Source organism: Xiphophorus maculatus, chromosome 18 (assembly GCF_002775205.1).
Source record: "Xiphophorus maculatus strain JP 163 A chromosome 18, X_maculatus-5.0-male, whole genome shotgun sequence".
Taxonomy (NCBI): Eukaryota; Metazoa; Chordata; class Actinopteri; order Cyprinodontiformes; family Poeciliidae; genus Xiphophorus; species Xiphophorus maculatus.
The window spans coordinates 24,621,238-24,649,081 of record NC_036460.1 but is presented as its reverse complement, the minus strand read 5'-3'; the positions used below and the strand labels follow the sequence as shown (position 1 = coordinate 24,649,081).

General features: G+C 38.4%; 4 protein-coding genes across 5 annotated transcripts; all 4 read left to right on the top strand.

Moving 5' to 3' along the window:
• Nucleotides 1-8,542: 8,542 nt before the first annotated feature.
• Nucleotides 8,543-12,316, top strand: LOC102237608 (P2Y purinoceptor 12-like). Its single transcript, XM_014469482.2, has 3 exons — nt 8,543-8,727; nt 9,009-9,268; nt 11,015-12,316. Exons 2-3 carry the CDS (start codon nt 9,017-9,019, stop codon nt 11,840-11,842), a joined length of 1,080 nt encoding a protein of 359 aa, XP_014324968.1. The 5' UTR covers nt 8,543-8,727; nt 9,009-9,016; the 3' UTR covers nt 11,843-12,316.
• A 762-nt stretch (nt 12,317-13,078) lies between these two features.
• Nucleotides 13,079-14,029, top strand: LOC102237352 (P2Y purinoceptor 13-like). Its single transcript, XM_005800928.1, has one exon. The coding sequence runs from the start codon at nt 13,079-13,081 to the stop codon at nt 14,027-14,029; it is 951 nt and encodes a 316-aa protein (XP_005800985.1).
• A 3,068-nt stretch (nt 14,030-17,097) lies between these two features.
• Nucleotides 17,098-18,263, top strand: LOC102237097 (P2Y purinoceptor 13-like). Its single transcript, XM_005800927.1, has 2 exons — nt 17,098-17,137; nt 17,263-18,263. Exons 1-2 carry the CDS (start codon nt 17,098-17,100, stop codon nt 18,261-18,263), a joined length of 1,041 nt encoding a protein of 346 aa, XP_005800984.1.
• Nucleotides 18,264-20,911: 2,648 nt separating this feature from the next.
• LOC102236835 (P2Y purinoceptor 13-like) lies at nt 20,912-25,417 on the top strand. Of its 2 annotated transcripts, none has more exons than XM_023350933.1 (4): nt 20,912-21,042; nt 23,045-23,243; nt 23,337-23,726; nt 24,052-25,417. In XM_023350933.1, the coding sequence occupies exons 2-4, from the start codon at nt 23,064-23,066 to the stop codon at nt 24,541-24,543; spliced, it is 1,062 nt and encodes a 353-aa protein (XP_023206701.1). In that variant the 5' UTR covers nt 20,912-21,042; nt 23,045-23,063; the 3' UTR covers nt 24,544-25,417. The 2 variants fall into 2 exon arrangements, with proteins under 2 accessions (XP_023206701.1, XP_005800983.1); XM_005800926.2 differs by lacking the exon at nt 20,912-21,042 and adding an exon at nt 21,128-21,387.
• The last annotated feature ends 2,427 nt before the right edge of the window (nt 25,418-27,844 follow it).

Sequence of the window (27,844 nt, the reverse complement as noted above, 5' to 3'; positions counted from 1 at the left end):
TTTGTATATCTCATTAGGGTCACTTCAGTCGCTAAGGCACAGTACTAAAAACAAGTACTTCCTAATCATTGTGCTTCACATCTATGGACACTTTCAATGAGCCAAAGCCGCCGTATTAGACTGCAACAGCTCTCGGCTTTATCTGTTCTAAGAAACTTACCAGGTGGGCTGCAGAGGGCAAGAAATAAAACCCTAGTAATCAACGTCAAACAACAAGAGAAAAATAAATGATTATCTCCAGGTGTGGCTTAGTTGCTCGACTTTCAACACACACTACCATTTATATGCTGGGAATGTCAATACACAGAAACTTTGTACAACACAAACTGTTGTTAAAGTGGATTATGTTGGCAAATGTCGTTCCTTTGGCGAGGCTTGCCTCCAGTCAGAGGTTCTTCCATGTTTCTGGATACAACATCTCATTTTGCACTTTGCTGTAAAGCCAGCCTGTAATTTAGATGCAAGCTGAAGGAGTTGACAGACACAGCTGAGGAAACACTGAGCACCTATAAATAAGATGGGACAGCACCTTAGGACTTTGCTTTGGAGGGTTCTGTGCAAATGCATTCTCCAGTTCCAGTAAACTGGGCTTCTTAAATATTCAGATCACATTTTTACTAAAATCCATGCATGTTGCATGTCATCCTTGCATGGAACCAACAGATGGCATCAAGGTTTCAGTCAAAAAACAAAACAAACTCTCTTCTGAAACTACAAACAAGAAGCTGTGGCAAACTATTCATTTTGTAAGATTTGCATATGAAAATCAAAAACATAAAAGGAAACGCTACCAGTTTAAAATAAACCTAGCAAAACAAAGTTCTTTTACTGAGCGTTCAAGGAGTTTAACAGGCTTGGTTTTATTTCAGCCGTATTACATGACATCATTTGAATCACCTGCTGTGGCTTGTCTGCCTCACATAGATGTTAGCAAGATGAGGTCACAGGAAAAACCCAACCTCCACAGATTGGCCATTACTACTGAACGGTAAATGATGCATTTCCTAATGCTTTTTAAAAAACAACAATTACAAAATGTAGTCTGCTACCTTCTTGTCTGTCAGACACTTACCCATGAAAAAGAGCAAATGTTTAGGCAACTTAAACTTCTTTTTAAACTCTTCCTGGCTTCAGAATCCTTTTAGCATCTGCAAACTTTATGTGTTGCTTTAATCCTTTGCTCTGGATGACTTCTCTGGGATTCCTGACATTGCACAGTTGTTGGTGTAACACCTTCTGAACAGTCCCTTGGCCTTTCAGCTGCTCGCTGTTTGCACACAAGTCTCCGCCGAGCACACATCGACACCGTGTCAAATATGCCCGGTATCTCAAAACAGGCCGAGCCTCAAAGAGTGCTGTTGTCCTGCTGTTTTCCAGTTTTCTTGGCACAGCTCTCCATATTATTTTCTCAACCCTAAACCTAAGTTCTCATCTTTTATAGGAATTTTGTGTGATAAAAACAACATAGTGCATGACTGGAGGGAGATGGAAGGGATACAGGATTTTAAATATATGTATTTTTGTGCAAATATAAATATCTGGTGTGCATTTGCATTTATTTTTTGTACATCAGCTCTTTTCATATGTTTTTGGCCTGTGTCTATGAATTTTGCACACTTGTGCCATTTTGCATTTTGGCTCTATCGCCACCTTCACCAATGAACTGCTTTACTGTTGTTCTGAATTGATGTTTATGGTCATCCTGATAGAATGTCAAACTTTGTCCCAATCTGAATTTACATCTAACATGTTTTTTTGTTGTTTTTTTTCCAAGGACTGCCCTGTGTTTAGCTCCATTCATATTTTAATCAAGCTTTCATATCCTAGCTAAAGAAATGCATCCTCACAGCATGGTCAGTTTGTCTTGGTTTCATTCACAAATAAATATTATTTTGCATGACAGCATTAATATAATACAGTTCCTGCTTAGCTTTCCATTTTACCTCCCAAATGTCCATAGATTTCATGTCATGTGTGTTCTGTAACTTTGTATTTTTGTGTTTTTATTATGTAAAGCACTTTAAACTGCCTTGTTGCTGACAAGAGATACAAATAAACTTGATTGATGGATTGACAGATCTCAGAAAAACTTAAGAGTCCAAGACAATACATACAATTGTGTGCAGAACACTAAATAAATCACAGTAGACACTAAAAATCAAATGCACTTCCATTAGTAGATCTACTTAGGTCGCTGAATATGGGAGAAATAGGGAACGACTGCATTTGCGAAGTAAGGTAGTGATACCTGGGTCATTTTCTGATGCGTATTGCACACATTGGACTTGAGTTCTGCTAAAAAACGTTGTTGCCAGGAAAACATCTTTTTGTGAGCAGCAACCGGGAGGAACTTTGGAATCAATAAGGTTGTTTGCCGAAGGATGCCAAAGTCCAGGAGCCAGATGAATCCCCTGATGTGCCTGTGTGCGTGCGTCTCTGTGTGCTTATCCCGTTTTGATCCAGAGAGTCAACACACCCATAGTGGACACGCGAGACCAATAAGACAGGAAGGAATGTTCTTAAGTCAGACATTACGAATGTAGAACTAACCTGGAGCCCACAAGAATAACACTAGCAGCTGCCACTGACCGTACCCTGAAATTCTTCTTAAAGTATATAAATGATAATTAACACTAGATGGTGCACTAGAGCAAAATTTTGAATTATTTTTTACTTTCGATGGCTAAAGATCGTACGGAGCCCTCTAGGGGACATGGGGAATTTTTTTTCTTTTGCGTTACCTCGCAAAACTTTTGCGTTACCTCGCAATACTTTTGCGTTCCCTCGCAATACTTTTGCGTCACCTCGCAAAACTTTTGCGTTCCCTCGCAAAACTTTTGCGTTACCTCGCAATACTGTACTGGTCAGTTATGCAGCATAATTGAATACTGCAAGCCTTTCCTACGGTGGGCGCTGTACTTTCTGCTTTAATATAAGGTTATGTGAGGTATTTCCATGAATTTTAGTATCTTTTTGTGAAATATCTGAAGTTTTATATCTTTCTTTAGGATAGAAAGGCACCACAAACCTACGATATAAACAGAAACCTTCCGTAAGTAGGAAAGAAATAAAAATACATTATAATTTGGACTATTTCTGAGTAATTATCGCGGGTAATAAATCATCTGACAGTTTTGATTGTGTCTCTGTTGTGTTCGTAGTCTGAATGGTTTAAAGAGCTGCTTTCAGTGCCGCTCCATCTTCGCCGTAACAGATATAAACATTCAATAAAAAATAAATCGATTTTCAATCAGTGTTTTGCACCAAACAGTTTTTACTGTTAACAAGTTTTTATTATTAAACACACGACAAACTAATGATGGTAAAGGGCCGCACTGGGTTAACTCGGGGAATCTCATCTGTCCGTGTATCAATCAGCTCCAAACCATTTCTTTGTTCTGTCACAATTATCGATTTATTCCATTTTGATGATCAGGTTCCAAACTTTGCAAGGACTGACCGCCCCGCTCACCGCTTCCTAATACACACAAAGCCAGCATCCTTCCCATTCATACCTGGTGACGTCACTCCCACGTCGACACACCTAAGTGTCAAAGCCGCTGCTCCTGTCATATCAATACTTACTTATTTCATTCATAAGGCTCTTACAGAGCCTCAGTGAAAACGTGTTTATTATTATTAACTGTTTGGTGCAAAACACTGATTGAAAATCGATTCATTTTTTACTGAATGTTTATGTCTGTTAAGGCGAAGATGGAGCGGCACTGAAAGCAGCTCTTTAAACCATTCAGACTAGAACACAACAGAGACACAATCAAAACTGTCAGATGATTTATTACCCGCGATAATTACTCAGAAATAGTCCAAATTATAATGTATTTTTATTTCTTTCCTACTTACGGAAGGTTTCTGTTTATATCGTAGGTTTGTGGTGCCTTTCTATCCTAAAGAAAGATATAAAACTTCAGATATTTCACAAAAAGATACTAAAATTCATGGAAATACCTCACATAACCTTATATTAAAGCAGAAAGTACAGCGCCCACCGTAGGAAAGGCTTGCAGTATTCAATTATGCTGCATAACTGACCAGTACAGTATTGCGAGGTAACGCAAAAGTTTTGCGAGGGAACGCAAAAGTTTTGCGAGGTAACGCAAAAGGTTTTGCGAGGGAACGCAAAAGTTTTGCGAGGTAACGCAAAAGTATTGCGAGGTAACGCAAAAGTTTTGCGAGGTAACGCAAAAGAAAAAAAATTCCCCATGTCCCCTAGAGGGCTCCGTAAGATCGAACTGAATTTGGAAAGAAATCGTTTCAATTTTTCTTTAGGCTGTTCCTACTGATCTTTAGAAAGAATCCTCTGTCTGTAGACGTTTGAACTGAAAAAAACCGTTTAATTTACTCATGATGTCTTTAACGTCTCCCGTTTTTACTGTGAATGCTCTGTAATCTCTGTGTTCAGCTGCTGGTCTTGGCCAGGGTTTTCTCCCAATAGAGTGTTTTAAACTCTGTAGGGATTTTCTTGGTGAAAAAAAAAAGTTAAATGAAAAAAAAAAAAATCCCCCACCTCTTGCACTAACCTTTGCTTCATATGACTCGCCACGGATTTGTCCGCGTGGATCCATATGGAAAGCAGACCTCCGGGGACCTACACTGGACTGAATATCAGCAGCAGCAGTAGCTAAAGAAACCTTACACTGTCAAAACAAAGCTTGGCCTCCACATTTTAATTGTGCATGGAGAAACAAATTTGAACAGCTGCCAGAGGAAATGTATGCACATAAACTTAGACACGTAGACAGTCGCAAACAAATCACGACCGTGGGCCACCGTGATTGTTTTTCCTTCCTCTTTATGTGCCAAGAAGTTTCAATGCTCCGTATTTCGCCAGTTAACCTGACAAAAAGATCGATCTCTGCCTGTCAGGAAGGGTCAGGGGTCACGGCTTAGCATCACACTGGGTTTCCATCAGCCAGCCTCATTGGTATATATTGTAATTCTTGCTGGTTTTATGTTTTCTCTCAAGCAAAAGGCGTCCTGCTTTGTTGCTTCTCCCTGAACTTCGGCCACAAATGGATTCTGAAAGGACTCAAAGGTCTCAATGGAGAGCAGATTTCATTCTCCCCACGCTGTAATTATTTGGACTCTGCAAGCAGCAACTGGTCTTGTGGCACGTGAAGGTCGAGGGGTAACATGGGAGTTGGAACAATCAATGAACAGACATTGTGAAGGAAAGCGTGTGTGCCAGTGGGACACTTACCACTTTTAAAATGGAAAATGAAGTCAGATCAGTTTGCTTTATTTGCTTTATTTCTGCCTTAGGCGTTTGAAAACATTACAGCAAATGAAATATCCCATATGTCTGAAACTCAGCATTTGCAAATCATTTGCTTAAGCTTTGGTCTAAAAAGAATTAATGCAGATTGGAACAACAGAAACAAGATGCAGGACTACAATAGTGGCATGTTTTTTTTTTCAACTCTCTTGAGTTTATCTTGCAATTTTTAAACATATATAAAAATAAAGATGAAGATAACTGGACTGAATATCAGTCCAGTTATCCAGAGATGAGAGTCAGTTGGGATAAAAGGGTCAAATATAGTAGATCAAATTGCATGAAAAGGGAGCTGATTAAAAAAAAATGCTATATGAAAGAATAAAAAAGACATGGGAGACTCGTCGACAAAAGGGGGAAAAAAAGCACAAACACTGGATGGAAGAAGATTGGACAAAGATGTTGTGGACAGGTGAATCTAAGTTTAAGGTGTTTGGATCACAAAGAAGGCATCTTTTGAGACACAGAATAAATGAAAAAATACAAAAGGAGTGCTTGATGCCGCATGTCAAGCATTGAGGATTAAACATGATGGTCTGGGGATGCTTTGGTGCTGGTGAAGTGGGAGGGTAAAACTTCACAATGCCACACCATACCTTGTGGACAGTGCTTGACCGGAGCCAATTCTGTCCGACAACCAGAGAATGACCCGAAGCACGGCTTCAAACCACTCAAGGCCTTTTTAGAGAAGAAGCAGTGAGCCAGTATTCTGTCCACAATGGAGTGACCAGCACTGTCACCAATTCTCATCCCTATTGATCTGTTGTAGGAGCACCGAGACTGCATGCAGTGTAAGAAGTGCCCGTTAAGTCAGTCCCATAAACTGACACTAAACTGAACAATTGGAAATTTTACGAGGAATATTGATATGAAGCAAGTCCTCTGCTGTATGATATGCACTTAATTTACTTCTGATCTGAAGCAGATGTGCGTAGATCACAGCTGTGGAAAACATGACTGGATGTACAGCAAATGTGAACAGACAGGAAACCAATTCCAGATACAACACATTGAGTTTAATACAGTTTAGCCGACATTCATACCCACGACACCAAGCATCCTTCAAAACACACTGGAACATTTAAATAAGCTTTCACTAAGAAATACATATATTTTAGATGTTGCATTCTTGACATAAAAGCAGGAAGTTGCGACGTTGACACACATCCTGCTGGCTCACTAGAGGATGAAGGGCAGAAAGAGACATGGGTAAGAAAAAGAAGAAGTGAAAGGCAACATGGTAAGACCGTGGTTCTTAATCTGTGATAGAGTCACTCTTATCTGCAATTCGTCCAAAATTTCAAAAACACATCTATGTAGTTGAAGTAGAGTGTAGTTTGGCTTACTTAGATTATTTCTTGATTATTATTAAATGTAAGGTACATTTGGACATTATTAGATATGACTCAGTTTGTGGAAGTTTCAATATGTTTAAATGGACATGAGTAATTCACTTTAAAAAAAAGATTGCCGTTTGTTGCCATATAAAACTGTCAAAGAAAGAGTCACACAGATCAAATCTAAAAAAGAGAAAGTAAAACGTCCAGACATTTAAACTGAAAAGGCTTTTTTTTAACCTCGTTGTTTATGGTGTAAGAAATCAAAATTTGCATCAATGTGTGTCTTGTGTGGTTAGTAATAATTATTATTAATAATTGATTATCAGTGAGATTTTTTAAGTTTCTTTAGCTGAACCAACTGGGCGCCAATTCCAGTATCGCTGGAATCTTAAGATGGTTTGAAGGAGCAATGGTCTGAGGCCAGGAGGAGGCACACAGCGAGCACTTTTGTTCTCTTTTTTAGGCTTCTGATAACAGGAAAAATAACAATGAGATATTCCAGCTAATCAATCGTCATTTCCTCCTTCTTTTAACTTGTTCCTCTCTGCCAGGATCTCTGTGTTTGCAGTATTGTTGAAAACCACACATAAAAACATTTTTTGCGTTTTTATGACATAAAGCACTTTGAAGTGTCTGAATTGTGCAATACAAATAAACTAATCAATGATTGATTGATTGATTGATTGACTGATATGACAAAATACCATGCTGCAACGGGCGGGTTTTTAGAGAATCTTGGCTCGGTTTGATCAGTGGAACTTGAAGAGTGTGAGCCAAAATGAACGTCCCACAAGTCGACTGCTTGTCCACAGTAGTCCCTTTACAGAGAGAAATTGCTGAAGACTCAGTCGTCTCATCCAAAGCTGGCTGCAGTGTTTGTTCTACGCATGCACAGGCACATAACAAAAACAATGGCAGATGACATTGTGTGCTATTTAAGTTGTTTAGTTTAACACAATATCTAGTTCGTGGGAGACAGAGGTGGGTTTCTGGTTTCTAAATGAGGTGGAAACTACAATAAAAAAAACCGACATGCTAAAATCACAGCGCCATATAGTGACCTGGCATAACAACTACAGCAGAGTCAAGGTGTTTTGGGATGTTTATTTCCCCCCAATTAACACAGCAACCAAAAGCAGTGGCAGTTTCCAGACAGTGGACTTGTGTAAATTGTCTGAATCGTCAAACTATGGAGGTTCCAGAATAAATTTTCTTTATCCCCAACCTCACCACAGTTGCTTTTGGTTGGATCCTGCTGTCAAGAAATGGTATTTGTAAGTGGTGAGATAGAGGCGGTGGACCCACGTATGAAGGGTAAATGATGGTTTAATGATGGATTGTACAAAAAAAATCCAGGCAGCACAGGTGAGCAGAGACAAGGAGCTCAGACTCTGGTAGCAAATGGTAACACGGCTAGAGATAATGACATGACACAACTAGGATCCAACAGGGAACAAGAGACACAAGTGGGTTTAAATACACAGGGAAGGTAATCGAGGAAAGCGAGGGACAGCTGGGGAAAATCAAGGGGTAGCCGGGACAACACAGAGACTCATTTAACTGAAAAGACACACAAAATCCAAATCCTCACAGACTTATCCAGACATCCGCATTGCCCAACTCGGTGGCTCGGTGAGCTCGGGCAGGCTTGGCAGGTTCCTATTTGCACAACTGTTGCAAATAGGAACAAAATTGCAAAGAGGAAGCACATATCTGAGGTCAAATGTTTTGAAAATAGAGATTGCAGGAAAGTAACTGATTGTCTTTTTTGTTTGTGTTTATATATATACTATGGTACAGTTTTCACATTTTTCAAATTCAGTTTAAAGAAAGCTGAAACCTATATTAAAAACTTACAAAAAAATCTTCTGATCAATGCACACCCAGAAATGCAATTTTTTTAAAGACTTGTTGTCTCAGGAAAGAGAATGGAGAAATGAGAGTTTCATCCCATGATGACCCAGAAACAAAACTCTGTTTAAAACACAGAGACAGACACGAACCGGCATAAAGCCTATGGAGCATGACATCTGGAAAGAATACTGAGAAGAGATACCAAGAAATTGCATTGATACGCATCATCAAAACGATCAGGTCGGTGAAGAAGCTTACAGTAAATTTGCAACAACAAATAAGTGAGGAAGTGATTCTGCTGTGAGATAGGGTATTCAAAGTGATGAATAAAACGCCACAGTGGGTCTTGTTTAGTAGTTTTTCAAGATTTTTGCTTTTACTTTTAGAATGAAATGAGTTGAGGTCAAAGGATGCATTTATATTTTTAAAAAATAAATAAGAAACACAATCTTTTGTTATGTATTTTGTATTGATTGATGCATGTTTTAAGCGACCCCAAATTGATTTGTTCTTACTTTTAGCCGCACACATGGATGGAAATGTAACCCTTCAGCTGTTCCCCAGCAACCACAGCCACATCAACACCACCTGCTCCCGCAACAACATTTTTAAGACGCTGGTTCTGCCCGTTTTGTACTCCTGTCTTTTCCTGGTGGGACTCTCTCTCAATTCTGTAGCAGTGTGGGTGTTTTTTCGCATCCCGTCTCAGTCGCACTTCATTATTTACCTGAAGAATGTCGTTGTCGCCGATGTTGTCATGACGCTGACGTTCCCCTTCAAGGTTTGTTACATTTATATGCAGTAGCTTGTGTAAAAAAAAAGTAAAATAGAAATAAAAAAAATCAGTGGCTTTTATGCCTTCCATATATGCTGGTGCTCCTGGTAAAGATAAAAAATTAAATAAAACTTTGAGGTTTATCTTTGGTTGCAAAGGGAACAAAATTTACTTAGTTGCTAAATTATTGGTTCCACATTAAGTTTAAAATGTACGCTTTTATATTGATCAAGAAGCTTTAAAAAATCAGCCACCGGGACGTACATTTGGTGATTGAAAAGGTTTTGGGTGTTCGCTTTTCTTTGTCTCCTGTGTTCTATCTTCTAAATGTTTCCCCCAATCATTTGGATGCACATTCTAAATCCTTGTTTACGATTCTTCAATTTCTTGCCAAGAAATGTATTTTGTTACAATGGACTTCTCCTTCTGCCCCCACAGTAAATATGTGGCTCACACAGATATCTGTTATCCTTCCTTTGGAAAAGCTGACCCATGATCTCAATCACAAATCAGATACATTTTTGACACTTTGGGGTCCCCTTGAGTCTTTTCTGCTTGGTCCCTAGGATTTTATTTTATTTTTATTTTTTATTATTATTATTTTGTTTTATAGCTCTATTTATTCTTGCCTGCTTTTGTTTCTCCGCTCTTGATGGCTGAGGGATGACATGGACTGGAGGAGAGGATTGACACCCTGTTTCTCGTGCTTGTGGGGTATTTTGTTGTAGAATTTTTTTTTGTTTGTTTGTTTGTTCGTTTGTTTGTTTGTATGTGTGTGGCGGCACAGGTTTCTTCTTTGTTCTTTATATTGTAACGAATCTAAAATTAATAAAAATAATATAAAAAAATAAAAATAAAAAAAAAATCAGCCACCGATAACTTCATGTGTTCTTGTGTATATCTATGACAGTAGTGGTTTCATTATAGCAATATTTAAAATGGGAAAGACAAGAGGACAGGATATTTGAAATGGCCAAAAAAAAAAAACGTATGATGTAAAACGTTACAGTTTTCTATGTTATAATAGTATTCCTTCATTAAGACCGTACCTTTAGTGTTGCTTTGACTGATTAATGTATATTTGTAGGCAGAGCAGTACAGATGAATCTCAACAGTCCAAATTAAAATGTCAACAGAAAAAGCTTATTGTTTTATAAAAGTGAAAATGCCCTATTCAGTTTCTAATAGACACACTTCACAAGAGCATAAACCACAAACAGTCAATGCAAAAGAAACTGATTGTTCATGGAGTGCTCAATGCAGATATATAATTTGAAAGTTGAGTGGAAGGAAAACTTTCAATAGAGAGGTGCACAAGGAGAAATGTTAACAGAGTTGTGAAGCAAGGCATATTCAGGATTTTCAGTCTAAGTGTGGGCTACAGCAAGCTTAAAATAAAAGAAAAAAGGTTTTAAAGATATCAATCTCTATGCAATAAACATATTACCTGCATCATTGGTGGCAGTGCATGTGGTGGACATTGTTTGGTTTATTTCTTTAGGTTTTCAGCATCTATCTCCTATTAAACTTCTGTTGTCAAAATTATCCCAGTTGATGAAAAATTTCACCTAATACTTAATAAATAGGAGCTTCTGAAAATCTGCAAGTAATAAATGTGGGCTAAATATCTAGTGGGGATTAAAAGCCTTTCCTCAATTTAATAATTAGAACTGTGTAAATCTCAAACTGTGTGAATGTAAGAAGAAAAACAAAAGCGCAAACCCTAAAAGAATGAACACTTTATTTTTGCAGGTGCTGTCCGACTCCAACATGGCGCCGTCACACGTAAGGATTTTTGTGTGTCGAGTCTCCTCTGTGCTGTTTTACCTCACAATGTATATCAGCATCCTGTTCTTCGGGCTCATCAGCATCGATCGCTGCAGAAAGACCCTGATGCCGTTCAGAGGCACCAACTCTGCCCGTCTGGCCCGCAGGAAATTCCTCTCGGGGGCGGTCTGGAGCTTTTTGCTGGTTCTCTGCCTGCCAAATGTGATCCTTACACGAAAAGCCCCAGCTTCTCCATACTTCAAGTGCAGTGACCTGAAGACAGAGGCTGGTCTGTTTTGGCACGAAGTGGTAAATCACGTCTGTCAAGTGATTTTCTGGGGAAACTTGGTTGCCGTGATAATATGTTACACTCTAATTTCCAAAGAGTTGTACAAATCCTACTCTCGCACTAAGTCCCGCTGCCCTGGAGGGACGATATCTTTAGCGACAAGGACAGAAACAACTCGGAAGTCTCCCCAAGCCAGGAGAAAAATGAATGCAAATGTATTCCTCGTGCTAGCGGTGTTCTTTGTGTGCTTTGTGCCGTTTCACTTTGCACGAATCCCCTACACAATGAGCCAGACTAGAGGGGTTCTCTTTGATTGCAAGCTCCGGCTTTTCTTCTTCCAGCTAAAGGAAAGCACACTTTTCCTCTCTTCTCTAAATGCCGTGCTGGACCCTCTGATCTACTTCTTCCTCTGTCAGTCCTTCAGGACCACTTTGTTCAAGACCCTGCGGCTGCCTCCCGGTACCTGCAGCTGGTTAACAGAAAGAGGCTCAGAGTCAGTCAGGGACTCGTCTGCATCCACATAAATCTGCTGGATATAAGGTAGAGTCTTGTGACAGAGCACTGGATATGTAAACTTTCTGTGACAGACTGCAGGGCACTTCAGAAATGTCCTGTTGTTGAGAATTGTACATATGGTAAAATGAGAAATGGCATCAAATGTGATACAACATGTAACCAAAAAGCAACTGAAAGTGATGAGAATTCAGACTTTTTATTTTCAAGTTTGTTTGTTTTTTGCAGAGTTTCGGTTCCCTCTTCCTCTTTATAACAAGCAAGAAGTTTCTCTTGTATGTTGTTATACCAAATGATTATCTAAAAACAAAAAGTATGGTGACCTTTTGTGTCTCACATATTTCATGTTTGTGTTTGTCCTTTATATTTTGTTATTGGTTTTTCCTTCAGATTAAGTTCTAATGACTGTATACGTCTTTTTGTTGAGTTGTGAGTCTTCTGTAGATTTTGCATCGTACTTCATTAAACACTGAGGAAATTGAAAAGTATCTGTGGTCTGACTCCAGATATGTTGGTGTTTGTTCAGCCATATCGTGACTCGACCAACCACGTGGCAGAAATTCAGTACATTCAGCTGTCTGGGTGTGATAAAGATGGCTGACTGAAGCTCTGACTGAGTGTCAGAATGGGTAGGATGGAGGAAGTGGGGGGAATGACATAACTTTGAATGCAGTTCAGTATTGGCAAGTGTCTAAACGTCAATGACTTCAAATCAATGCATCTTAGGACATCCCTTGAGGGAAGACAGAAAAGAATGCAGTGGTGCATCTTAAGTTGATTGTGCCCGTGTAACAACTAGAGGTTTTGATTTAAAAAGAGGGAAAAGTAAAACAGCAATTACATAATATCCATTCCTTGTTGTCAGGTTCAAGTTTCAGGATGCATTCAAATGCTCTGGTTGGACACTGCAACAAATGTTTTCTTTCCTAATGGCAATTGCAAATCAGACGTGCTGGGGAAAGCAGGATTAAGATGTAAAGCAGAAGTCATTCCCCTTTCTTAATAAATCAGAAACGTGTTCCAGTTCATTTCAGAACCCTGTCCTGACCCTGTCCACAGCTGACGTAAGTCCAGACAAACTCTTCTAATTTCGTGATGTTGTTTCGGTCAAACTATTTGTCGCGAGGACTCATTAACGACATTAGCAAGTCAATCGGAGATGAAAATCAAATGTCAGTGCTTTGTTTGTTTTTTATGTGTTTCTGAGAATTGTTTGATGCTCCAATGTTTCCTAACAGATCCCGAGGATGCACAGTAACGTGTCAAACATCTCGGACTGCAGCCCTTCGAGCCTTGACACCACAAAGGTCATCGTTGCCTGTCTTTTCTTCATCATGTTCCCCTTTGCGTTATTGCTTAACGCGGTCACAGTGTGGGTGTCTTTCCACCTCCGCTCAGTTTCCACTTTTGTAGTTTATCTCAAAAACCTTGTGCTGGCTGACCTGCTCATGACAGCGACCATCCCTCCCCTGGCCGCAAACCTGCTTCCTGGGGCAAAAATTCAGATTAAAGTCTTTCTGTGCCGTTACGCGGGAGTCATTTTTTACACTAGTTTGTACACCAGCATAACCTTGATGGGTCTTATCAGCCTGGACCGCTTCTTCAAAATTGTTAGGCCTTGGGGAACCACGCTGGGACAAAACGTAATGTTCAGCAAAATAACGTCCACCTTCGTCTGGGTTGTGCTGTTCGGAGTTACGGCTGTCCCAACTATGATTCTAACTGATGAAACTCCTCGTAATGACTCGGAAGACATGTGCTTGTCCCTCAAGGGTCCAGTTGGGTTGACTTTTCACAGGTACGTGGTGAGCTCTATGGAGATACTTTTCTGGATTTGCAGCGTGCTGATTGTGTCTTGCTACGTCTGCATCACAATGAGAGTCCTGCAGTCCTTCAGAAACTCCGGGAGCAACAACGGCAAAGGAAAGAAGAAGACCAAACTACGGGTCTTTGTGGTTCTCCTTGTGTTTTGTGTGTGCTTTGTTCCTCTGCATATACTACGCATTCCTCTTAATCTGCAGCAAGTTGATGTCTGCAATCAAGAATGGTTGCTCATATTGCACGAATTAGCCATCTGGGTTGCTTCCACAAACGTCTTCCTCGACCCGTTTCTGTATGTTCTCCTGTGCAAAAGCTACAAAAACAAACTGACTGACATTGTAAAAGGAGCAGGTATCTGTATTTTGAACAGAGGGTGATTGTCAAAAAGAGAGACTTCCTCAGGTTTAAACATGTCTTAAGAGAAAAACAGTGAAAAGGTCAGTTTTAAATGTTATGCTGCACAGCCCTCTAGTGACCAGATGTAGATCGGCATCTTTTTGAGATGAAAGACTGGTTACACAGATTACTGTGTTTTTCAATTTTTTTATTTTTTTTTTAAGTATCATCTCAGTGAAAACTAAAGATTTCTCCAAATTGAGAGACATTTTAAATCAGGGGTTGTTCTTGTGTTCTTGTTTTTTTAGTGTGTTGTGTTTTTTGCAAAAACATTTTTTTTTTAAATTAGAGAAGAAACAAATATCAAACAAAAACCATGACTTCTCCACATTTGGGGTGAAGAAGGCAATTTATTTCTGCTCTCAGTTTTGACTCAAAAGTGCAATTTTACAAGATTTCCAGGAATTCCCCTCAAGATGCAGTTCTAGCAGGGAAGGGTTTCTTCAAATCAGACTCCCAAATCCAATATGGCCACTACATCTTTAAAATATAGTCGTAGCCACTGCAATCAATTTGGGCCTGTTGCTATTCATGACTTCTGAGATAAATAGTTAACTTTGGTTCATTGAGTTCAGTTTTTTTCTGTCACACTTCTCTTTTAAACGGTTCCTTTTTTTACAGAAATCGGTGAGCTTACGCAACAAATTATTTATTATCTACTAATAAACTTTCAGTTTGCTTTTGTAAATTCTTGATACCAATATTTTTTTTTTCTGAGTACAGCTAAAATGAAACTAAGTACCAGCAGTGATTCTTGTAAAAGAGTTTAAGAATAATCGTAATGAAGATGAGACAGAACAAAAAATATTGCTTTGGACTTTTGTCTTACCAGCTGACCAAATATCAAATCTCTAACAAATCTCGGTGGTGGATAAATTAAATCATTTTCCCCAGTCTTGTATTCTTTGTATATGTGTATATTTCTCTTTATTGAATTTTTTTTATGTTAATTTGTGAAAATGAGAGGTAAACTTGTATTAAATTCCATTTTTGATGATTTCTTTGTTTATTTCTTTTACTACCCCAATAGGAAAGAACTCTAAGGTGAAAACAGAACACTATGTTAATATATTTATGTATTTCAGAGTGCAGTATGTAAAAGCTGTAGTTACTGAATCATGACAGATGACTGAATGATCTGTCAACTAAGATGAGGTTTAGTCAGTTATTTTGATGTAATCCTGTCTTGAAATTATTCAGACTTAACATGTGTTACGGGATAGAGTTTTTTTATTTCACAAATTTAAAAACAGTTGTGCAGCATAGGATTCATTAAGACAAGGTTTTATGTGCTAAAAGTGACATAAAGTAAACCATTTGGCATAGAAAAAGGGCTATTGCTGAAATCATAAGGTCATCACACATTCTTTTTCAGTCATAAAATGGGAAAAGAGAAAAGTCAAAGTTGATAGAGTTGCAGTACTCCTTCACTTCACATTAACTTCTATAAGTGGGTCAGAGAATCATTTTATCCCAGAGTGAAAGAAAAGAGATGAAGAAGTTCTCAAAATCTCTAGCAGCTCATTGGAAACAGCCCCCTAGGTCAGGGTATTCTTTTATTCTTTACAAAACCATCCAAAATGTGTAAACATATGTATATATAAAATCAAATCGTACTCAGAGAACTAATCTTCTCAGCTTTCTTCAGATATTTCCAGTATTTGAATTTTCGTACACCAGGGTTAGAGAAAGTGCAAGGTCTTAATAAAAGGTCACGTGATTTAATCTTCTAATGGAAAAACAAAAGCCTATGTTATATTGTTACCAAGATTAGTATTTCATTTCTGGTGATCAGCAACAGAAATTATAGCATCTTTAAAAGTTCAATTAAAATATCAAGTCTATCAGCCCCCAGCTTGAGTCTCTTGTGTCAGCACCACCGTGCCTGTTTGTTTTTGGAAAACACCATCACATTTTCCCTATTTTTGCATATGCCCTGAAAAATGACCAGTCTTAATACAGCTGCCAGTTCAATGTGTTTGCTAGGAAAATCAGAGGTGGCTATTCAGCGCCTATAATAGCATATCTCTGTCAGACTCACCCAACATGTACTTCTGTGCTTGATGAGCGACTGAATTCAGCTGTCGTAAGTTTTTATCAAAGCAATTTTTTTTCTTATTGTTGGTTATGATGAGTATCTTTTTATTTGGATGGTGAAAGAAAACTCACGACATAAGAATTAGTGATTAAACTTATCATCAATTAATAATTAAAAAAAAAACATTTTATTAAAAGCTAAACTGAGGAAAAACAATTTTTTCTCTAAGAGTTAAAGGAGTTTAGTTGTGATATCTTATACACAATTTAAAGTAAATTGTATACAAGATGTGTTAAGTGGTTGAAAATATGATATTGTACATGTTTTGTGATATTATTATTAACAGAGTATGTTTTTTCTGCAGATATGTGCAAGTTAAACTTGATTCCTTAGTCACCTGTGAGGTCTCTCAATGCAAAGCCATTCTGTTGTGCTGCCAGAAAGCAACTAAAGCAAATATGTTTCTATGAAAATTTTATAAGCAGATGTAATTTTACAGAAAAGACTGTGCTGAATAAAATAAGGTTAGCTATTCTGAAAGGTAATGTCTGTATTTACTGAAATAACACACTAAGAAAATATAGAATCGCTACAGGGATATGGATAGCTAATTATTTCATACCCTTGATACAATTTAAAGTTTTTTACATTTCATGTATTTTTTATTTATTTTTAACTGAGGTGACATATTTAGGAGAAACATTTGCTGTTTAGATATGGTCATGTAAATTTATCTCTGTCATTGTTGAGGATAACTCAGATTAAAAGACTGTTTGCCCCACTCAAATGACCAAAAATATTTTTCATCAAATTTAGTTTAACCTCATACACTTTGGTGCTTGGTGTCTCTCCACTCAATAAAAGACAAAAAGACTAGTTTTGTTTGTAAAACATCGTCATGTATCAAAATAAATATACAAGCACTATGAAGTAGCTGGTTGTTTGCTTTTTAAAAAACACTCCTTTATATTATCTTCCAGTTCAAATTTTGCATGGAATAAATAACAGATCATGGCTGATTACCTGGATACAGAAATTAATGCTAACCAAGGTGAGAAGCTTCATCCGTCATGTGGGTGTTCAAAAGATCAAATCAATTCTCAATTTAGCTGCTAGTATTGAAATCATTTTTTAAACAACATTAACCACTTTGATCTTTGTTTTGATTTTCCTCAGCTGACACAAGTCCATCCCTCCATTCATCTCTCAATCAATCGGCTTGTGAGAGGTTTTCCTACAACCCTTACATATTCCCAGCTCTCTTCTTTCTCATGTTCCCCATTGCCTTGTTGTTGAATGTCGTGGCAGCGTGGGTATCTGTGCATCTGAAGGCGAACTCCACCTTCGTGGTGTATCTTAAAAATCTCGTTGCTGCCGATATAATTATGACCCTGATGATCCCAATGAAAGCCGCAGCAGACTTGCCAACCACATGGGATCAGCTAGCTGGACCGACATGCCGTTTTTTTGCTGTCATTTTCTACAACGCACAGTACACATGCATTGCTTTGTTGGGGCTCATCAGCCTGGACCGTTTCTTTAAGATCGTGATGCCGCACAGCAGGATGTTTGGGCAAAGCCTGACCGTGAGCAAAGTGATATCCGCCACAGTCTGGCTGGTTTTCTTCGGAGGTACAGGTTTGCCAAATATCCTCCTGACGAACAAATCCGTGGCCAACGCCTCATTAATCACCAATTGCATGGTTCTGAAAGGCCCAGCAGGAGTACAGTTTCACGAACAAACATCTCTCCTCATGAACATATTCTTTTGGTTCGTCAGTGTGGTCATTGTGGTTTGCTACATCTGCATCGCAAACAGAGTCGTCCAGTCATACAGAAACTCGGGTAGCAACAACAGCCAGGGGAAGCAGAAAATCAAACTGCGTGTTTTTCTCGTCATCATTGTGTTTTTCATCTGCTTTGGCCCATACCACATTATCAGGATCCCATACACTTCTCAGCAAGTCAGCTACTCTAGCACAGACTGCTCTCAGACCTATGAGTATCTAAGGTTTGCCAAGGAACTCAGCCACTGGCTCGCTACGACCAACATCTGCATGGATCCCCTGCTCTATGTCTTCCTTTGTCGAGAGTTCAAGGAAAAACTAATGTCAATGATGAAAGATTGCAATAAAGCACCAGGAAAACAAAAGCTCAAAGACGCGTTGCCTTCTTGAAGGCAACGCGTCTTCAACAAGGCAACCACGTAAGCCATATCATTACGTTGTTCTTAAAGGGAAGAAATGAAGAGTATTTTGTGAAACATCAGATCCCGTTTAGGTAGTGTGTTTTATTTTTCCTTGCTTGCTTCCTTTATATGCCTCTTATTAAAATGACAGATGACCTTCAGATTATCCTGTCACCGTTTTAAAAACCAGTCAAAGATGGAAAATATTCCATTAATGTGACCTCCATCAATCCCATCCCAGGTTGGAGTGCCTCCCAGTGGCCACTCCGTGCTGACAGTCTTCCCCTCTGAGTAGGAGGTATGGACTCTGATTTTTTTTTTCAAGTTTTGTGCTCAGATCGACCAGTGGACGGGAAAGTTTGCTACATCAGAACTTATTTGGCAAATGTGTGTCCATTTCTTGTTTTAGGCATTAACTCTTTTTTTTGAAAAGCCAAAAAGTGATTTTAATCAATTTTCTTATCTGAAATGAACAAAAGTTGTTTTCCCCCAATTTTACCATTTCCATCAATCTTCTCTAACACAATACTGCAAATTGTGCATCAAAAAACCTTAATAGAAACATTGCTACAGACCCTAAGAGCACTTCAAATGTAAAATCTAAATTTTAATTGGCAAAATTAAAATCCAATTAATCTTAATTGTATTACAAACGCCTATAACCATGTGTATAGGCGTTTTTATTCAACTATACAGGGCGCCTAAATGCTTGCTCTCACACAGCACCACCTATTTCCACAAAGATCCACCTTGGAGCTGTAGTCTCCAGCCGAGCTTCCGTCTCACAGAGCACTCCTCCATCTGACCTTCCCCACTCGACTAGCAGAGGCAATTAGCCAACCCCTTGGAGTCTACTGAGCTCACCATATGAGCCACTTGTCAGTCCAGTGGCCCTAAGAACGATTGTAAACAACAAAATGGAGAAGCACTGTTGTGATGCTGAAGGAGGAGTGTTGGAAAGAGCAGCAGCTTCTCAAAGAGACAGAAGCCGATTTCAAGGCGTCAAATTATTTCTAAGACATGTTTGATGTATACAGCATTTCTATAACAACTGAAGGTAACATAGTTACTTGATTGTGGTGTGAAATGGTACAATGTGCCTGGAGAATACATGATTCAACCCCTTGAAGAAACAAGATGCACTGTGGCACTTGTGAGTCGTGTCCTCTCCAAGTACTTTTTCTGTGACAACACTGCAACTTTTTTTTGTTATTCTGTTATAAAGCATTGTCTGACTTTCTTTTGGTAACAATATGTTGTTATAAACCCAGTCTTCATGTGGCCTCACCTTCTCACTTAATTATTTGCTTTTCTCAATCACATACTGAGAAAACGAGTCAAAACATTTTACTTTCAGGGTCACTGCAAGCGTTCAGCAGGCCGAGTTTGGTTAATCTTCGTTGGTGTAGACAAAGCTTCCATAAAAGGTTGCAACTGTGTCACTGTGGTAGCATTTTGGTTGCTCTAAAATAAATACAGTGCTTCCTGACCACACTACATATAGCGCCCCTAAGCTGCAACACCCACTGGGCAGCCTGGCTTTGCTGGAATTAAAATAGGATGCTCAGTACCAGAAACGTAAAGCAACACATTTGCTAACGCCACAGAAACACAAGGCAGATTTACAATGGTGTGATTAAAAAAATGTATTTCATATCAGCTATGATTTGAGCTCAGATGCCGATGCAGTTTGTAGGTCATGTCACTTTATTTGTCTAAAATGCTAACATCACTTTATAATATTAGCATGCAAAATGTAGTCGTTTTGAGACGTTAAGGACTGTCACGTTCTGCTCATATTCAATGTCTCTATCAGCAGCTGCAGTCGTTTTTGTGTGGTTTACTTTAAGATGTACAAGTTGTGTGCAATGTGACTTCAGTTTCACTGCTTTAAGAACTCCTACTTGAAGTGAGAGTAATCACATAATTATATTGGAATGTTGCACATTTTAACAACCCCAATAAACACCCTTGAAAATAAACTTCCTTGTCATTTGTTTGATGGATCTCAAATTATATCTGAGATGTGAAACTGAACGTATGTACGGATTTAAAATAGACATTAATCTCACTCACAGTTTTAAAGACTGGCTGAAGAACAACTTTTTTTTTTTTTTTTTAGCATGCATACTCCCTATTAGGCACGTTCTTTCCATCTGTCATGATTCCTGGGTCAAATCCAGGGAAAATCACACAGGAAGTCATTTTGGACAGTTCTCAGGAAAAATATAATAAAAATTAACACAGAGGGGAATTGAGTCGTAAAAGCAAAACTTGATTTGCAAACTGGAGGATATCATGTATTGCATTTGATTACTATAATATTGCAATAATAACGTGTACAAAAAAAAATGAAACTATAGAAATTTCTTTAAATAATTTCTTTTGAGAAACACGATCAACTCTGTTGTGTCTTTTAAAGGATAAAAAAAAAACTCTGTGGCTTTCATATAATGTCCTTCCACTATTCACCAAAAACCACTTTCTGTTTTAGACCAAGATAAACACATCTTGTGGTGTAAAGGGAAGTGCAACATTATGCAGGAGGTCTAAACTCTTGAGAAATTTGCTCTTGGTTTAGCATTTGGCTGTCAACAGCTTGTGGGGCTGACGGAGGCAGAGGGACTGGCACGGAGTAGAACAAGACTCTCAGCAGACAATTGGAACAGGAAGCAAGGAAGGAAAGGGTCTTTCACCCGGAGGAAGACTAGCTAACTCATTGGGATTGTGACAAGACAGCCTCACAATAACTCCAGAGACCACCCATTGTAAGAGCGTCACACACACACACACACACGCCCCCATGCACGCCTACACACGCAGTTAAAAGCAGAAAAGCAGCAGGAGGGACAAGGCTCAGAGTAACAGCGAGGCTCAGTCCTAATATCAGAAGCCGTTTTTTGTTTTTGTTTTTTCTTACTGGTAAAATACCAATACTGATAAAAACAAATAGCTTTTTTATTTTTGTTTCAGCCTTCTTTTTTTTTTCATCTTTCCGAGTTGCAGTAAGAGAGAAAAAGGGAATAGAATTTTTCACTTCTCTGTTGTTTTGTGAAATTGTGTACTTTTCACCGCTCTCGTTATTCTTCCAATGCCCTCTGTCACAGCAGCAGGTAAGACTCGACTTTTCATTGGCACAAAATATCGGTTGAATGCAAAGAATCGTGTTGCAGAGCAAGCTTAGACCATCCGTTGTTTGAAAACATTATTTATGCTGTCACAGCAACGCTCTCTGCTTCGGTGTTGCTCCTTACATTTCACACACACTTTCAGGTGGGGCAGTTGTATCTTCAAACAAATATGTTCATCAAGTAACATCTATTTGGCAATTGCATGCCATTTAAATGACAGAACATAAACCAACATGATTTTCTGGCAAATCATGTTGCTAATTTTTCATTTTCCACAATTTCAAAACTTGTGTTTTGAAATTGTTCTCCTGTATTGTTAGAATGGCTTGAATACTATTGTCTTTATCTTTAGGACTGATTGATTTACATCAGCTTTTCACCATCTTGGAGTTGCTCACAGATGTTATTAATAAGTGTTACAACTGAAGGACAGGTAAAACAGTAGCAGCTTAGCAGTTCGCAGGGTAATTCTTTTGCATATTGTACTTGTGGAAATAGGGCACATGTAGATTTTTCCAAATTCGTTTAAAAAAGGAACAAATAATAGCCGATAAAGCATGCAGTTCCTGAAAAAGTTTTTTTTTTTGCTTCTACTGGAAGTTATTGTATTGAACAACCTACTTTAAATGTATTAAAATTTCCTTACAATGTCACAGATTGCCTGGAACTAGTCATTGCTTCTCTTTGCCATCTTGTATGTTGGTAGTCTTGTTGTGGTAGTTTATGCCCATGTATTAATAAGTACATGCCGGAGGGGATGTACAGTACAGAGCAAAAGTTTGGACACACCTTTTAATTCAATGAGTTTCCTTAATTTTCATGACTATTGACATTGTAGATTCACACTGAAGGCATCAAAACTATGAATAACACATGTGGAAATATGCACTAAACAAAAAAGTGTAAAACAACTGAAAATACCCCTTATATTCTAGTTTCTTCAAAGTAGCAACCTTTTGCTGTGATTACTGCTTTGCACACACTCTGCATTTTCTTGATGAGCTTCAAGAGGTAGTCACCTGAAATGATTTTCACTTCATAGGTGTTGCCCTGTCAGGTTAATAAGTGGGATTTCTTGCCTTATAAATAGTCATGAAAATAAAGAAAACCCATTGAATTAGAAAGATGTGTCCAAACTTTTGGTCTGTACTGTATGTGGAATGTGGCAACAAACAAGTCAAAGTTATTTTATATTATGTGGTCAACAGCAGAGAAATGTGCAATTTAATGGCCATACATAATGTAAAATAAGGATTTGAACCAAAAAAAATGGGATTGGAGTGAATAACATTTTTCCATCGTGCGACATTAGTCAAATTGGACATTTGTTTTTATGAAAAATTAAACTACAATGAGAGCATAAAGCAATACGCCATGGTTCAAGTACTTAGGTACGGGTTCTTTATTATACAGATAAAACCTGGAAGCTGGACAAGATGAAATTTAAATGCGTCTATGCACAATGTGGGGACAAATTGAGGAAGTGATAAACTGACCACAAACCATTGTTAGTCAAAAGATGCAAGTTTAGGTGGTACATCCAAAAATTCTCAACAGCACTTCATCATTTTCACTTCACCTGCAACTGCACCTGACGTTCTTCAAGTGACCAGTCTTGTATGTCATCGTCTTTTCAAAGGTTCACTTAGGATCAGAAGATGAACGCCACGGTGAACGCCTCCAAGGAGTGTGATAGAGACACCAGTGTGACATCTGTGATATTCCCAGTTCTATACAGCATTCTTTGTATCGTAGCCCTTGTGCTGAACTCTTTAGCTGCGTGGATCTTCTTCAGAATTCCCAGCAGCACAACTTTCCTGGTCTTTTTAAAGAATGTGGTAAGCTCTTACTTAAGAACATAAGTTGCTATTGATACAGAGTGGTTGGAAACAACAATAATAAAAAAAATACATTTCACATTTTACCAACAGGTGGTGGCCGACTTGTTGATGACTCTTACCATCCCTATCAAAATCTTGAGTGATGCAGGAGTGGGTTTCTGGCAGCTGCGGGCCTTCCATTGCAGATTCTCTGCTGTTCTTTTCTACATCACCATGTACATCAGCATCTTATTGCTGGGCCTCATCAGCTTGGACCGCTACCTGAAGATTGTAAAGCCCTTCGGAAAGTGTGCCCTGCAGAAGGTTCGGGTCGGCCAGAGGCTGAGTGCAGCAATATGGGTTGTAATGCTATCTCTGGCCCTGCCCAATGTCATTCTCAGCAACCAGCCCCCTAAACCCTCGGGGGGCAAACTGAAATGCTCCTCCATGAAGGGCGAAGCTGGCAAACTATGGCATGAGGGATTTAACTACTTCTGCCAGGTAACCACTGTACAAATATTTTGAGAAACAAGTTTTACTTGGATTCTTAACAGTTATTTGATGTATCCAATAGAAAGTCGTCCCCATGCTTATGAACTAAGCATTTAAAAGCAATTGCTTCAACTCCTAGCAAATGGGGCGCATTAGTCTACTTATATACCACATCACTTATTTAGAATATGCATATTTCATTTACAAAAAGGAATCAAAACTGCATAGCCTTAGAACTACTTTCAGTCAGGCTTAATCCACTAACAACTCAGCTTGTAAAACTTTGACGCCAGATGACTGGTTGTGTTTCATGTCTTATATATTTCTGTTTTAGGTCATCTTTTGGGGCACGTTTGCCTTGATGGTGTTTTGCTACACGTTCATCAGCAAGAAGGTCTATGAATCATACAAAACTTCAAAGAGCAAATCTCATGCTGCAAATAGAAGAACCAAAGCCAAAGTCTTTGTGGTGGTGGGGGTATTTTTCGTCTGCTTCGCCCCTTTCCATTTTGTACGAGTACCGTATACACTGACTCAAACCCGAGACGGCGGTGACTGCCGAGCAAAGAAAGCGATCTACATTGCCAAGGAAACCACACTGTGGCTGTCTGCAACTAATGTCTGCCTTGACCCGCTTATTTACGTCTTCCTGTGCAGAGTGTTCAGGAAGAGACTCATGACCACATTCTGCAAAGACACCCAGGAGTCTTCCAAATCCTCACTAACGCACATGGAGATGTCACCAATGGACCACACTACCAGACTGTCGCACAATGACACATCCCTCATCAATCAATGCACATCAGCCTCAAGTTTCAACTGCTGATGTCTTTCATACCTGGACGACTGTCTAGTGTTGTCGTATGTGGCAGTACGTTTTATTAGAAATCCTGCACAAACTCTTAAAATAAGCAGACTGTGAATGGACTCGGACAATTCGGATGTGCCAGTAATTTCAGCATCTGTTATTTCAGCGAATATCATGCAAAAATGTTTTTTGCTTACTCATTCGCACATTTCCTTAACAAAGCTTACTGTCAATTTCTGCATCCTGTGGTTTAATCTTGCTCAAACTGCACTTTAGCTTAGTTATAAGTGACCCAGTTCTGCATGTTTGCAGTGCTGTTTTAGTTTCATGTGCCTTTTGTGTGGTTGTAATGTATACTGTAAATTTGATCACAAATAATAACAACATTATGGAGGGATTGGTACCTTTTTTTTTTAGGATTGTTGTTCCATTCTACCACAGAAATGTTCCAAATGCAGAAAATTGTAGATTCTAAGTCGTATTCTGAAGTACTTTTCAATCACCACACATAATTTCTGTTATTACAAATAAAATCTATTTTACTTTTTACTGCTATGTTTCACAGTAAAAGGTTGTAATAATTCAAGACAACTCATAGCGGTTGTATTTACAAACTACCACAAGTGCTCTGAAAAGATTACCACAAAAACTCTTCTGTTGGCAAATTGATCTTGACTGATCTATCTTTTAAAAAACTGTTTTCTTCTTTTCTTATCACATGGAAACATGTAACATTTGTAAATAAATAATGAAAGTCAAGTATTTCACTGACGAAATGCTGTAATTAGACTAAATGCAAGTAGGCGTCAACAAAATGTTGTACAGTAACAATCGCACAAATGTACTTTAAGCTTTTGTAAGAGTGTGGAATGTAAGAAAGACTGATAATGTTCCTTATTTTGATTTTCCTTTTCATAAATAGCTCCCTATGTTTTCTGACAATTTATTACACAATGTATTATCCTTTTGTCATTATAAGTAAATATCATTTTACTTCAGAGATAAAATCCTACTTATAATAAATTCACCCCAAATTTTGGAAAGCTAGTTTATGCACGGAGAACTGATATCGACATGGTACTAGACGTCATTGTTTTACTTGTCCACTCTAACCTGAACTGTTCTTCTGTAAAGTTTTTGTCTGGTCGTAATGCACATGTGTATTTAATGTTTGCATCTAATGTTCTTTATGTCAATGGATAATTATTTTTCATAACTTTTTATTAACATTGTACAGTGGCAAAAAAGCTAAAACAAATAAGAATGAAGAAAAAAAACATCTTTGTTTTTAACACAATATCACATTACAAACTGGGAGCTTAAATGTTGAGACAGGGGTGGGAAATGTCAAAAAAGAGCCAGGTGAACTAATCAGAGGAGATGTGGAACAGCTGCGTCCAAATGAAAGCAGTAAAACGGAGGAATAGGTTAACACAAAGGGAGATGAAATAAGGCTCAAAGAATCCAAAAACCAAAAAAAAGAAAAAAATATACAATAGAATAACCCAATATGCAGAACTGAAATTAACCCCAAAAAACAGGAATTAATAATGAAATAATAAACACAAAAAAGAAATTAATTTATGTAGCAAAACCCTACTGGTAATAATGAACAAGTGGAGTTCACAAGATCTTTTCTAACCATTACAAAAACCCAAACACTTGTGGATTCTGACAATCTTGAGAAAAGAGTTCATTGGGAAGGAACTGGCCATGATTGGAGAACTTGTTTGATGCATGAAATATCCAGCTAACTCCACCAGTGGGTGACCTGACAGAGCTAATGCCACTGAAACAATGGCTGCATTTTGACGACAAGCTAGAAGAAGGGTAATGTGGACAAATTCAATTAATCACATTTTTGTGTGCTATTCTGCAGCCCAACCAGAAATAAAATGCCTAAAAAGTACACAAAATAAATGAGGTATAATACTCCTTTTAACTCAGAATTATTTCCAAAAAGATTACTAGCACCCCATAGCTTAAATCTTGTGAAATAAAAAATTGTAAATTGCAAATTGAAATTATTGACTTGGAATTCAAGTATGGTGCTTATGTGGTGTACTGACCTGGGCCCACCTCTTATCTGTTGATGGAAAAGGTTCCATCCTATATGATATCCCACATGACAGTACAAATGACAAAACAAGCTCAGAAAATTGTAAGACTTAAACAGGTAGACTTTGCATTTTATGAAGAACTTGTGTGTTTCTGACCAAGGGAGCCTTAGAGCCACAGATGACACCAGTGTTATTGCATTAAAGGAGCTTCCTGATTGGCTTTACAGGGTTTATGCAACCTCCACCCTTAAGCATGGTCTACTGTCTGAAGATTTAAAATGAAACTTATTTACCAATACAAATGATTGCTGCAAGCTTTTGACGTTACCCGTCACGTTATTGCATTGGCGTTCAATTAAAGCAGGAGAGACAAAAATGCAAATGTGAAATAAAATTACTTTCTCCAACTCTGCCACTATCAAGAAGATAGGTTCTCAAGACATTCACAAACTAGTTCTGCAGGATTAATGTCACCTGCCCCATGGCTTATAATAGTGCGTGCACGTGAGTTTGATTAATGCAATAATGACATATAATCTCTCTCCAACCCACTCTCTATCAGTTATGACAGAAGCTGGTATTTGGGCAGGAAATTAATGAGCTGCAGTGCGACCAGAGCGCCGACCGCAGCTACAGGAAGCGCAATTTGTCACCCTTAGATTAAATTCTCTGACAGATGACCCTGTAATCGTGAAGTACTAGAATTTTTAAATGACATTCACGGAAATTAAACCCACCATGTTAGAGAGTGAGAAGAATGAGAATAAATGTCCATAAGGACTGGTCAGAAGGACAGGCAGACAGAGCTGACTCTAACCGAGTGTGTGGTGGAACAGTTTAAATGTGAAAAGGAGAAGCCATGCGTCTGCGCATCGGATAAGCAAATCGCAAATCAGGAAGCTTCTACATGTTTCAGATTGCCGTAGAAACATAGATAAACTGAGTAACGCTGAGAAGACATTCATGAGCATGAGAAAAATAACAAAAATTATTCGATAATATGCTGTAAATTCTTTAAGCATTTCTCAATAAAGTCCTAATTACAAAGAAAAAATGTATCAGACCTACTCCACCTCACTTTAAGTCAAAATAATAATAACAAAATAAGGGACTTGACTTTTAGGATGTGGCTCAGCTGAAGCAGTTGTTAGTCACCCTAACCAACCGCAGTTCAAGCCCGTGGGGAAAGTTTCTGTACCCAGTAGTGCAGCTGTGCAGCTTGCAAAAACAATTCCCCCGTGTTTATGTGTGTTACAGAG

Bases quoted from the DNA above. Each gene is read 5' to 3' on its own strand.
- LOC102237352 (XM_005800928.1), top strand. From the start codon at position 13,079: ATGCACAGTAACGTGTCAAACATCTCGGACTGCAGCCCTTCGAGCCTT.
- LOC102237097 (XM_005800927.1), top strand. From the start codon at position 17,098: ATGGCTGATTACCTGGATACAGAAATTAATGCTAACCAAG. The intron at 17,138-17,262 runs GTGAGAAGCTTC...GATTTTCCTCAG, and splicing joins AGAAATTAATGCTAACCAAG to CTGACACAAGTCCATCCCTC.
- LOC102236835 (XM_023350933.1), top strand. From the start codon at position 23,064: ATGAACGCCACGGTGAACGCCTCCAAGGAGTGTGATAGAGACACCAGT. The intron at 23,244-23,336 runs GTAAGCTCTTAC...TTTTACCAACAG, and splicing joins TGGTCTTTTTAAAGAATGTG to GTGGTGGCCGACTTGTTGAT. The intron at 23,727-24,051 runs GTAACCACTGTA...TTTCTGTTTTAG, and splicing joins GATTTAACTACTTCTGCCAG to GTCATCTTTTGGGGCACGTT.
- LOC102237608 (XM_014469482.2), top strand. From the start codon at position 9,017: ATGGATGGAAATGTAACCCTTCAGCTGTTCCCCAGCAACCACAGCCAC. The intron at 9,269-11,014 runs GTTTGTTACATT...TTATTTTTGCAG, and splicing joins CGCTGACGTTCCCCTTCAAG to GTGCTGTCCGACTCCAACAT.